Source organism: Saccostrea cucullata, unplaced genomic scaffold (assembly GCF_032062105.1).
Source record: "Saccostrea cucullata isolate Sc308-1 unplaced genomic scaffold, CSIRO_AGI_Scuc_v1 ctg2943, whole genome shotgun sequence".
NCBI classification, from domain to species: domain Eukaryota; kingdom Metazoa; phylum Mollusca; class Bivalvia; order Ostreida; family Ostreidae; genus Saccostrea; species Saccostrea cuccullata.
In genome coordinates, this window is record NW_026919098.1 from 142,957 (window position 1) to 155,417 (window position 12,461).

A 12,461-nucleotide genomic window follows, 5' to 3' on the forward strand; every position below is an offset into this window, starting at 1 on the left:
AGTAGGGAGAGAGGAAAGAGAGTGGGGAGAGAAAGGAGAGAGAAATTGGGGAGAGCAAGAGAGAAGGGAGAGAGTAGGAGAGAAGGGAGAGAGAGAGAGTGGGGAGAGGGAGTGGATAGTAAGTGGGGTGAGAGTCAAATGAGAGAGCAGAGAGTAAGTGGGGAAAGGGAGGAGAGAGAGAAAGGAGAAGAAGGGGGACGATATGTAAGAGTGCATGGTGGGAGAAGGAGAAGTTAGTTGTGATAGAGAGTGGGACATGCAGTGGGGAGAGAGGGGAATAAGAGGATGTGTGTGTGTGTGAGGAGATGAGGTATATATATAAAATAGTAAAATTAATAACGTTTTTAAGTTAACAAAAAAAATATGTACTACTAATCAAAATCTGGAATAGGGGTTGGGTGGGGGTTGAACCGGAGACCCCAAACATAAAAACAAATCACTATGCACCACTGGGCTATACACGCAATTAAGTTGAAGATATCAAATACTTCAGTAAAGCCTGGAACCAGGAACTGTGCGCTATGAAGTATCTGTCTCTCATCGTTCAAAAGTCGACAAAGCTATTTTTAGCATATAGGTCACAGTAAAGGTCACAAGGTCATTGACCTTAGTGTCATGTGAAATACCTTAATTAGTGGAGTATGCACACCGTATATAAAGTCTCTATCTTTCACGGTTCAAAAGTTATGGTGAAAGATAATTTTTCCACTAGATTCTTCGTTAAAATTCTTTAAAATCGCTAATAAAATGATATATTTTTGCAGCCGATTTGTTTGCTTTGTATCAATTTAAACTTGTAAATTTTTTATCACTCTAAAAGGGGTCATTTTTCGACGGGGGTATTTTTTTTATACGACTCACATAAAAAATAATGACCCTTGGAGCTCTTTTTCTACAAAAAAAGATTTTTTACGGCTAGGGGGTCATTTTTTGTCGTTGAAAAATAATCCCGGTCATTATTCGATGGGGGTTATTATTCGTCTTTACACCGGATAACTGATTTTTTATCTATTCCAGAAAGTAGGGTAGGGGCTAAACACATCAACTTTGTACAGGCAAATACAAATATGAATCAGACACTTTATTTGAACACCTCGGTTCAAAGCTACAAAACATGTTACATAGGGTTGTCAGTATTTTTAAATTTATTGATAATCCGTCTATATAAATATACTGTTTTTAAACATATTACATAAGAGAGCTTTGGGCCTGGGCGCTCATACACTTTGGGGTGTATCTTTCGATTGACCACGTGTTCTGTTGCGTTCTTCTTGATTTTGAGTTTTCTGGCATTTTAAACATGCGTCTAGATCTCCTGCGTCTTACTAACATTGCAATGACTATGGTTATTGTAATTTGCTGTTAAAACCCCAATAACGAATACTATTAGTTCCCTGAATCGTCATCTATTTGACTTGCATTTTCCTTGAAGGTAGACGAGTCCAATTTTTCCCGCCAGAACTAATCATGTATTCATCTGTTACACCGAAAATCACATATGCGTCTCCTGGAAGTTCCATAAAATGGAGTTCGTTTCAAAGGTGGAAGTCCTTTGTTGACGAAACTATGTTCTTTTGCGCAATAGTTGATTTCATAAGATTTTTCAATATTAGCCAAATGCATGCTATATCCCCCTGGACATCACCGTGGCCAGACTTTTGGACTGGAAGATTTGTATAGAAAAACATTGGACGTAAAGGCTTTTTATTTTTAAGAAAGGCTTGTTGATCAAAATTTAGGGATTTCCAGCCCTACAACTGAACAGTCCAGCAAAAGGTACCGAGTAACGAAATCCAAGCTCAAACTGTCGGGCAGGTTCTTGTCTTGTCAATATGAAAGCATTCTTATTTAAAAAAAAACATAACAAATTCTCTTGAATTGTTGTACAAACGATGTTTTGAATTATTTAAAAAAAAAAAACAAAGTAAGAAAGGGCTATAAATGCGAAACAATTAAGTACGGGATAGCCAATGAAAATTAGAACTCTTCATAAGTTGGAGGTAAACTTTTCGTAAAAAGGAGGGAAAACTCTGATTTGTTGACAAATAACAAAACAATTAAATCGTCTATCTCGGTTGATGACAACACAGGTAAATAATACGAAATGTGTTATATGATCTTAAATCACGATACAAAACCAACTGTAAGAGACGAAACTCATGTTTAAACCTAATCCAATAACGCGATGTTCTGTAGGATTATATGCCTGTAACACGTTAGTCATATTGTAGACTACTATAGGCCTATAGCATAAGAGTATATGCAGCATATCTGATGGCTGTGATATCATACAGAACGTGACATTCATTTTCGTCCATTATATTGTTTTATTCTCTGTTTTTTCCTTAAGTTGGTTTTATTTGAATTTTCTCTACATGAAACCAAACCTATCCGTGTTACTTAATATTTTTAGCTCTACTGGTCAGAGACCAGAAGAGCTTATGCGATAGTAATGCGTCCGTCGTCCGTCCGTCTGTCTATCCGTCTGTCTGTCTGTCTGTCTGTAAACAATTTTTCAAAATGCTACTCCTCCTACAGTTTTGGTCCGATTTTAATATAACTTGGCACACAAGTAGACTACACTAAGATACATAATTTTGTGCATCGGTTTTTGATTTCGATGAACGGTGTTGCCGTGGTTAATAAAAATAGAAATTTCTGTGAAATTCTTTCAAAATGCTACTCCTCCTACAGTTTTGGTCTGATTTCAATATAACTTGGCACAAAAGTAGACTACACTAAGATACATAATTCTGTGCATCGGTTTTTGATTTCGATGAACGGTGTTGCCATGGTTACTAAAAATAGAAATTTCTTTGAAATTCTTTCAAAATGCTACTCCTCCTACAGATTTGGTCCGATTTCAGTATAACTTGGCACACAAGTAGACTACACTAAGATACATAATTCTGTGTATCGGTTTTCGATTTCGATAAACGGTGTTGCCGTGGTTACTAAAAATAGAAATTTCTGTAAAATTCTTTCAAAATGCTACTCCTCCTACAGTTTTGGTCTGATTTTGATATAACTTTGCATACAAGTAGACTACCCTAAGATACATAATTCTGTGCCTCGGTTTTTGATTTCAATGAACAATGTTGCCATGGTTACTAAAAATAGAAATTTCTGTGAAATTCTTTCAAAATGCTACTCCTGCAGTTTTGGTCTGATTTCAGTATAACTTGGCACACAAGTAGACTACACTAAGATACATAATTCTGTGCATCGGTTTTTCATTTCGATAGACGGTGTTGCCGTGGTTACTAAAAATAGAAATTTCTGTGAAATTCTTTCAAAATGCTACTCCTCCTACAGTTTTGGTCTTATTTTGATATAACTTGGCATACAAGTAGACTACATTAAGATACATAATTCTGTGCATCGGTTTTTGATTTCAATGAACAATGTTGCCATGGTTACTAAAAATAGAAATTTCTGTGAAATTCTTTCAAAATGCTACTCCTCCTGCAGTTTTGGTCTGATTTCAGTATAACTTGGCAACAAGTAGACTATAATAAGATACATACTTCTGTGCATCGGTTTTTATTTTGATGAGTGGCAAGGATCATTTTTCTATTTATTGCTGATTTAAAGTCTCAAGTCCCAACTGCTACTTTTCTCTTCCTTTGTTTTAAGTATAAACCAGTAGAGCTACAGTCTCGACAGAGACTTCTGGTTTTATGTACACTCTGGACAGAGGTGACACTTTTGGTTGTTAATGTCTGAGTTGAGACATGGATGTATTTTGTTTATGTATTTTATTTTTCTATGTCTTCAAATGCATTGGTCAAAAATTAAATATCACTGCCTGGATTATTTAGTTTTTTCAAGGATTTTTATTTATTTTTATATTAATGAGTTTGAATTAATTAAGAAATATAAAAAAAAAATTAATTGGGCTTTTTGGAAACCCATCCTTTATCAGTTGAACTATTGATCTCCAACTATAACAATCTGATTAAAATACAGATCTCTACATAGTGCAAAGTGTCTCTGCGCTTTGCGCTATGTAGAGATCTGTATTTTAATCAGATTGCAACTATAACTTCCTGTTGTTCGGAGGCTCATAAGTACATTAATCTGTGCTTTGTTGTTAAAACACAGTCAATCTCGCACACACTATGCAAAATTGATACTGTCATGATATTAAAATGATCAAAAAGTTCCATGGCTGATTATGTGTATAAGAAACATTTTATTAATGAAAATTGAGAATTTGTGTCATGGTTTGAATTGTACAAAGTTAGTTTTTTTTGCTCTGGAACAAAGGGAAAACATGGTCCTTAATTCCCAGTGTTTGTCAATTTGTGTTAAGTAAACCGTGCAGAACACTTGTTTTCTGGTCTGACTTATAAAGTCAATTAAAATATTCACAGATGTTACCTGAAAAAATCCAATTACCAGTTTAAACATCACATCTGCTTCTCTTGCTCTTAACAGTGTAATTTCTGTTAATGATTTTCTAGTCCACTGTAGCAGTAATCTGAGCATTTTGTATGCCCTGTAAGTCATTTTGATGTCATAACTAGAAATTCAGAGTCTTTCCTTGCTCCAGGCAGAGAAATAAGTATTGATTCGGTTTTTTGTGATGTTGTTTTTTGTGTTACTACGTTAAATTATTTGTCACCAAGCTTTACCTATGGTGACATATTGTTTGTGACATTTGGATGTTTAGGGTATTTTTGTTGCAGAATGCCATCAAACGTGGAAATTAAAGCTTCCATTGCAAGCCTTTCAGAGTTTAAAAAGAAAGCTAAAGAACTTAGCAGAACGGAAGGAGAAGAACTGATACAAGAAGATGTATTTTTCAATGTTCCAAACAGTCGTTTGAAATTAAGAACCATTAAGGTAAAGTCACTTTGAAAATGTTGTTGAGGTGAAGTACTGTAAATGTATTATATTTGGCTGTGTATTCTATTAAGTAATTTTAGTGGAAAGCATTGTCTGCTAAATCAAGTACATCGCTAGATGTCTTGTTTATCATAGATTTATATCTAGCACATTCAGAAAGCCCTAAATCAAATCTATGCTAACTTTTTGAAACATGAATTTCTGCCAAGTATCGTACTCGCCAATTTGCCAAATATAAAACATTTACAATATCCCCCCCCCCAGCTTCTTGTCCTACAGAGGGATTTAGACAAAACCCAGGTACAATGATAAATAGAATAAAACTTGCCATTGGTTAAAAAAATAGCTGGATTAAATATCTGTTCAAATTAGAGAACAATATAAAAATTTAATTTTTCATAGGAACTTAAAAGTTGCATCCGTTTAGGCAAGATTTTTGAATACACAACATTTGGATTATACAACTGTCAGTATAGTTTAGATTTTTCAACATCTAAAAAAAATCTCAAATCTATCAGAATGTGTATGTGTATATCATTAAAAAATTCTCCTTTAATAGGACGCAAAATCAGAGCTGATTTTCTATGACAGACCAGACCAAGAAGGACCTAAGTTCAGTGAATTTTACACAACCCCCATAGAAGATCCTGCTTCATTTAAGGTAACATTTTGGAAACACCCTTATAGAATAAGGTGATACCATATAAGCTGAATTTTAGTGAGGATTTAATTTTGGCATTATTAGCGAGGATGTCAAGATCGCTAAAATTGAATATCGCTATAAATTAATTGCATTTTTTACAAATTAGCTTCTTTAGTGAGCATTTTAAAATCGCTTAAACTAATTATCGCTAAAAATAAAATACCCATTTTAAAGGAAAATCACTAAATTTGCAACTCGCTAAAATTTCCACTTATACAGTCTTGTTCTTTTCCTCTTCAGGGGCCTTAATGTACTTATGTATTTTATCAATTTTACAAAGGCCATATTGTCATACAGTTGAACTTTAGTATCTGGAACACCATGGATACATACATGTTAACCTATTGTGATGAAAAATAGGGAGATTCTGACCTCAAAAGCGGTAGCATTGCACGCGTGTTGTTTAACGCTTGGATTATCGATATCTTTCATGTAATATACATGTATATTATAAGCCTTAAATGAAATCAGGTACCTACACTAATTAATCTTAAATATCAACAGCAAAGAAGAAGACAGAAACACCTTAAGTTTGACATAAATTGTACAAATTCAAATATTTTTCATGCTCATCATTTTGCTTGGATTGGCTGCTTTTCTTAGCCTTTTGAAGAGTGATCTTTGCTGATATAGCCTAGAAGCAATAATTCTGAATGTTCATTCAGTTTTTAAACAAAACAAATGATGACATGGTTTAATCTTGATCTAAAACAAGTTCCTATCTTTCGTTATATAAATCAGATTTCCCGCGATGATCGAAAACGAAAGTAGAGATGTGCCACATGACTTGGTCAATCGAGTGATTTCTATTGACTTTATTGATAAAGTTGTGAGCTTCTGTGCTTTTAAAGACGATTTCAGATGTTTTCATCTAATTCTTAAAAGCTGTATCTCCTTTTTAATGGAAGGGATGTTGATTAATTTATCGTAACCAATGTAATCACTGGTAGTCTTGTGTTGTTGTCGTTGTCAAATCCGTGCTTGAAATCTATGTACAAAAACAGCGTTTGTATGATTCCGAGTCAAATCACGCGATATCTAGCGAGATTTTATGAGAGTGGCTTCAAAAATGGATACCCAAGCGAACCAAAAATACTTTAGACGCAGCTTTTGTAGAAAAGCGGTAGATTTCTGAATTAAATCGGTAGGCGGGAGATGGAGTGAAAAAGCGGTAGACTCCCGCCTAAATCGGGAGAGTTAACATGTATGATGGATATTTGATTTGAAGGTCCCAACATGTGCACTTATTTTGAAAAATATTTTAACCTAGATATCTCAAATGTTTTCCCATCTCAATTTTTTTCTCTCAGCCCAATCCAGTTTGAGATAACAAGGGTTGATTGTATTTTGAAAGAGAAATAACATTGCTTAAAATCCTTAATTATAAGTTACCATTGTGAACTTTTCTGATTTCCAGGAGACTCTGGGTAGAGCTGTTGGGGTCAAAGGAATATTGAGGAAGGTGAGGACATTGTACATGGTGGGACAAACCAGAGTCCACGTAGACCAAGTGGAGGGGCTGGGAGATTTCATGGAATTGGAGGTAAGAGGTTCTTAAAAGTATATTACAGAAAAGTGACAAGGTCAAGACAGGGATCTTTGAGTAGTGATTGAGGTCAGTAAGTAGTGACTAAGGTCAGTATGTAGTGACTGAGGTCAGCAAGAATTGACTAAGGTCAGCAAATAGTGACTGAGGTCAGCAAGTAGTGACTGAGGTCAGGAAGTAGTGACTTAGGTCAGCAAGTAGTGACTTGGGTCAATAAGTAGTGACTGATGTCAATAAGTAGTGACTTAGGTCAATAAGTAGTGACTGAGGTCAGCAAGTAGTGACTGGGGTCAGTAAGTTTTGACTGGGGTCAGTAAGTTTTGACTCTAAGGTCAGCAGGTAGTGACTGAGGTCAGCAAAAAGTGACAGAGGTCAATAAGTAGTGAATTAGGTCAATAAGTAGTGACTGAGGTTAATAAGTAGTGCCTAAGGTCAATAAGTAGTGACTGAGGTCAATAAGTAGTGACTTAGGTCAGCAAGTAGTGACTGAGGTCAATAAGTAGTGACTTAGGTCAATAAGTAGTGACTGAGGTCAATACCGTAAATCTGGAAATTTTTACTGTAGATAAATTTTTAGCAAATTTGCGTGTGCATTGCATTCGCAAAAATATTTTTCTTAAAAATAAATCAACATGTGAAGAATTTTTTTCTGAGAACTCGTGTCGTTTTTTAACTCGGTGAATAGGCGTCGGTAAGCACTGATCATTTTTAAAAGAAACCTGTTTACACTAGTCTTCTATACAACTATAAGTTAATTACCTGTGCGTGTAAATTGCCCTCATTATATGCAATATCGTCCGATGATTTGACAAGCACTGAGGCGGTATGCCCGTTTTTAATTATTTTCATCAATTAATTTGCCAATAAAGAGAGAACTGTCATTTTATCTAACCGTGTATCAACAAATACACAACCTCTAAAATGTTTGTTATAATTGATTAAGAAATTGTTTTCAGTGCAAATCCTTTTATACATGTATTTTTGTCAAAATTGTTTCGGAGCGATTTTGAAATATCTTGCCACGTTGCGAGTATATTGGTGGTATTCTAACTGGGCATACTATTTGAAACATAACCTGATATGAAAATCTTCAGTGATTTTTATTTTTAGCACCAGTGACAATTCGCAAAAATTTGAAGCGTAAAAATTAATCAACAGCTTTTTGACCCAAATTCGCAAAAATAAATCGACGTAAAAATTTCCAGATTTACGGTAAGTAGTGACTTAGGTCAGCAAATAGTGACTGAGGTCAATAAGTAGTGACTTTGGTCAATAAGTAGTGACTGAGATCAATAAGTAGTGACTGAGGTCAATAAGTAGTGACTTAGGTCAGCAAGTAGTGACTGAGGTCAATAAGTAGTGACTGAGGTCAATAAGTATTGACTTAGGTCAGCAGGTAGTGACTGAGGTCAATAAGTAGTGACTTTGGTCAATAAGTAGTGACTGAGATCAATAAGTAGTGACTGAGGTCAATAAGTAGTGACTTAGGTCAGCAAGTAGTGACTGAGGTCAATAAGTAGTGACTGAGGTCAATAAGTATTGACTTAGGTCAGCAGGTAGTGACTAAGGTCAGCAAGTTGTGACCAAGATCAGCAAGTTGTGACTGAGATCACCAAGTGGTGACTTAATTCTCCAAGTGACTAAGGTAAGCAAGTAGTGATTAAGGTCAGCAAGTAGTGACTGAGGTCATCAAGTTGCGACTCAGGTCAGCAAGTAGTGATTAAGGTCAGCAAATAGTGACTAAGGTCAGAAAGTAGTGACTGAGATCAGCAAGTTGTGCCTGAGATAACAATGTGGTGATTTAAGTCACCAAGTGCTTAAGGTCAGCAAGTAGTGATTAAGGTCAGCAAGTAGTGACTGAGGTCAGCAAGTAGTGATTAAGGTCATCAAGTAGTGACACAGGTCAGTGAATTGTGAATATAGTTACCTGGTTGTAATCTACATGTAGGTGACTAAATGATAGCTAAAATTGCTGATTAATAGAGATTGGTGGTTAAGTAGCAAATGGACTTGTCAAGTACTGTCTTAGTATCTATTACTATCCAAGTACTAACTGACTACTATAAGTAGGTAAGAGGGGTAAGTAGTGTAATTATAGGTTAGAAAGGGAGAGGGAGTAGAGCATTGATAGAGGTTATCATGTAGTGGCTAAGAGGCTCTGTAGTTTTCTGTCAGTGCTATAATATGTACAGTTAAACTTTGGTATCTTGGGCCTAAATTAAAATTTTGTTTGTTTGCCCTTAGCCGACCGACCCACGAAAATAAGCCCGACTCAAAATATTTTATTGTACTTTTCATTTACAAATTTTTTTATTTGATTTGTTTCTTGTCCATTTTTTTTCACATAAAAATATAAATGCTTTGATTTTCCCTTTTCTCAGTCTCGTGTTAATGATTGACATTAGGAACTGAATGAAGTGTTTGACATGGTAGCGGTAAGAAAAAAACTCTCGTAGAGATATATTTGATCTTGTTGATCATGTTGATGAATGCGCTGACTACCACGTTCATAAAGTTAAGATGATTGCCGGTCGTTTGGAGCATGCTACTTATCGATTTCAAAATAAATTTCGCCAACATCACTGACAAAAATAAAATTGTCATACTTTAATTTAATTACCAAATCCAAGTGGAAAGAACACAAAAGGTTTTTAAAATTTGAAAACAACGAAGGATGTCATGTTTTGTTGATATTTCGACCGCCATGATTAAATTTGGGGTCAGACTAATAAAAGGAAACGCACAATATTGCGAGGTTTTACTATACTAAGGAAAATATTTCTTATCTAGACAGTGTGTAAACGTTTAAATAAGACCTGTCATACAAGTCTCATTTTTGAATAAAAACAACTTTAACAAGAATAGATATGGGTTACCCCATATCCAAAGATATTCGACTGTTAGATTTAATATGTTAACAGTGTTTATAATGACGTTAATAAAAAAAAACTGCACTGTCTAATTATGGAACTGTTGTAAATATCGTGATTCCATAGCATTACGGTCACCCAGTCTCCTAACAAACAGTACACATAGGCCTACATGTACCTGTAGCCTTGGTCTACACACGTGCAATGGAGCTGTCACACGCATCCAGCGAGCTCGGAGAAACACGTTTTGTTTTGCCGAGAAGTTACGGTGTCAGACAAAACTTTTCTTTTCTTAATTAGATCACATAAATACGAATTCTGATTAATAAAAATTATACAATCCCTGTTGAACTTTATATTGTTTGTTCTAACATTTGCATCTGCAACAACTTGTGTTTAAAATGGCCGGGTTGGGAAAATCAGGACCGGGTCGGAAAATTCTAAACTGAAAACATGGAAAACCTTTTTTGTTTTGAAAATAACTGAAATATACTAATATATTTGTCGCAGAAATTACTTACAGTATTCAAGTTCTATATATAATGGTATGCTGAACTTCAACACGAACCCGAATCTTCAACCCATGCAGTTCTCGTTTTGCCACACATACCCTACAGTTTACAAAGTGTACACACGAGCAGGCCAGGGATTGAAAATTCCGTCATTTAATAATACACACACACAGAATGATTAATTTTTTCTTTAAGAACAAATTGTATGATAATTAACGGACTATGAACATGTACTTAATACAATTGTTGATATAGTATTATCAATTCATTGGTGAAAAGATATGAATCGAAGAATGACCTAATTATTCTCTGTTATCAAACACGTAAAAAAAAAGGCTGAGGAGGGAGCGAGCGTAGGAATATTGATATTTTTTATTTGCATTTCGGGGGGAAAGTGACTTTCTAATGATATTTTGACGTTATTTTTGATTTCTTTAACGTATGACATACACAACTTTACTCTTATCATGAACAATAATGTTGTATCTACTTATCATGATGGAATTATTTTGGTCGGACCAATATGTGTGAGCTGCCGCTGAATACAGTTATATATCTTGCAAAGATAGTATGCATTGATCGAATATATAGAAAATGTGAAATCCCAAGAATATATTAATGCAATTAATGAAAGGTGGGGCTAATATCAGTAATACACCCATTGAATGGAATTCCAAAAAAAAAAAAATCAGCTGTTTCCATATATTGTTTAAAGTAAACAAAGTATTGTTTTAGACTCTTTTAAAAAAGAAATCAATAAACATTTTTGTATTGACATACAAAGATAGATATGCAGCTTAAACGAGGGTTGTCCCAAAAAGTCGTAGACAGGGAACATAGTTTATTTTCTCTTTGCTAAATCAAATTTCTTTTCTTGTCATGGCAAAGAGTAACATTTTATGATCTTGCATTTCAAGTTTCATGACGATACCACATTTAATAAGAAAACTATGAAAAAATAAAGAAACCATGCAAGTGTACATCGGCGCACGAGAGCAAGCGTAATTTGCGTCTCATAACGTCATGGTCCCTTTTTCTGCTTCACATCAGGCTATTACATGTAACATCCAAATGAATATTCTTTCAGTGAAAAACCACTCATGACTACGGGACTAATTTAAATTCACTACTGTCCGTTTTCTTAAGCAGATTCAAATTTTTAGTCAAGATTAAATTAGTTGAAAGATCACCTTACATTTTAGGCAGCAGAGAATACACATTGTTTGACGACGTTCATGACCCAGAACTTTCCCAAATGTCTGCGTTAAACGATCACTACTGTACTTTACATGCAATAACTATTTTTTTTTTCGATATAGAGGAAAAACGATCTTTGAGTCTCTGACATGCTGTTCAAAAACACCTTTTCTATTAAAAAAAATAGTGTGTAATGTCCTTCCTGTACTCTTTTTTCCCGTCTCTGGTGAATATAAAACATACCAAAAACAATTCATTACATTTCCGTGCGCCGGGTACGCGTTCGACGACGTCATTTTCATCAATCTCGATTCAAACAACACTTTGAAAATCATGTTACCAGTCCTCTGTTTCTAATGCTATTTAAATGAAATTTTGACATATTATTAAGCTTTTGATTCTGGTTTTAGTGATTTAAATTTTAGTTCAATCTTTTACATAGTACCAAAGAAATAAAAGCAAATACAATAGTTATATGCGTAAATTATTCCGAATTTTGGTCGTGCGCCGACAGACCATATCGGCCTTCAAATAAATCGTCCCAATATAATTAATACGAAAGATATATATTTAAGAATTCACAATTTTAAAGAACATTGAATGTATTATGTCTATGCAAAATTTGGTTAGTATTGGTTACGTGTTTAAAAAGTTATTAACATTGTCTACGACTTTTTGGGACAACCCTCGTAGTATTCCAGATTTGTTTAATAGGTACTAGTACATTTTGTTCCATGAAGCAAAAGTTCGAATTACAAGGAATATGTACACGGCAATATTGA

General features: G+C 34.7%; 2 protein-coding genes across 2 annotated transcripts in view; both read left to right on the forward strand.

The window, feature by feature from the left end:
- LOC134279320 (LIM domain only protein 3-like) overlaps window positions 1-5,489 on the forward strand; it is an 87,064-nt gene extending 81,575 nt beyond the window's left edge. Inside the window, exon 6 of the mRNA XM_062761700.1 lies at window positions 5,479-5,489. The gene's annotated coding sequence lies outside the window, so the exon portion shown is untranslated. The remainder of the gene's footprint in view (window positions 1-5,478) is intronic.
- Window positions 1,994-7,097, forward strand: LOC134279347 (uncharacterized; the record flags this gene model as incomplete). The annotated part of the gene is made up of 4 exons (XM_062761740.1): window positions 1,994-2,090; window positions 4,692-4,848; window positions 5,411-5,512; window positions 6,972-7,097. Coding segments are annotated over exons 2-4 (384 nt in total), but the record flags the coding sequence as incomplete, so codon positions are not given.
- Between the last annotated feature and the right edge of the window lie 5,364 nt (window positions 7,098-12,461).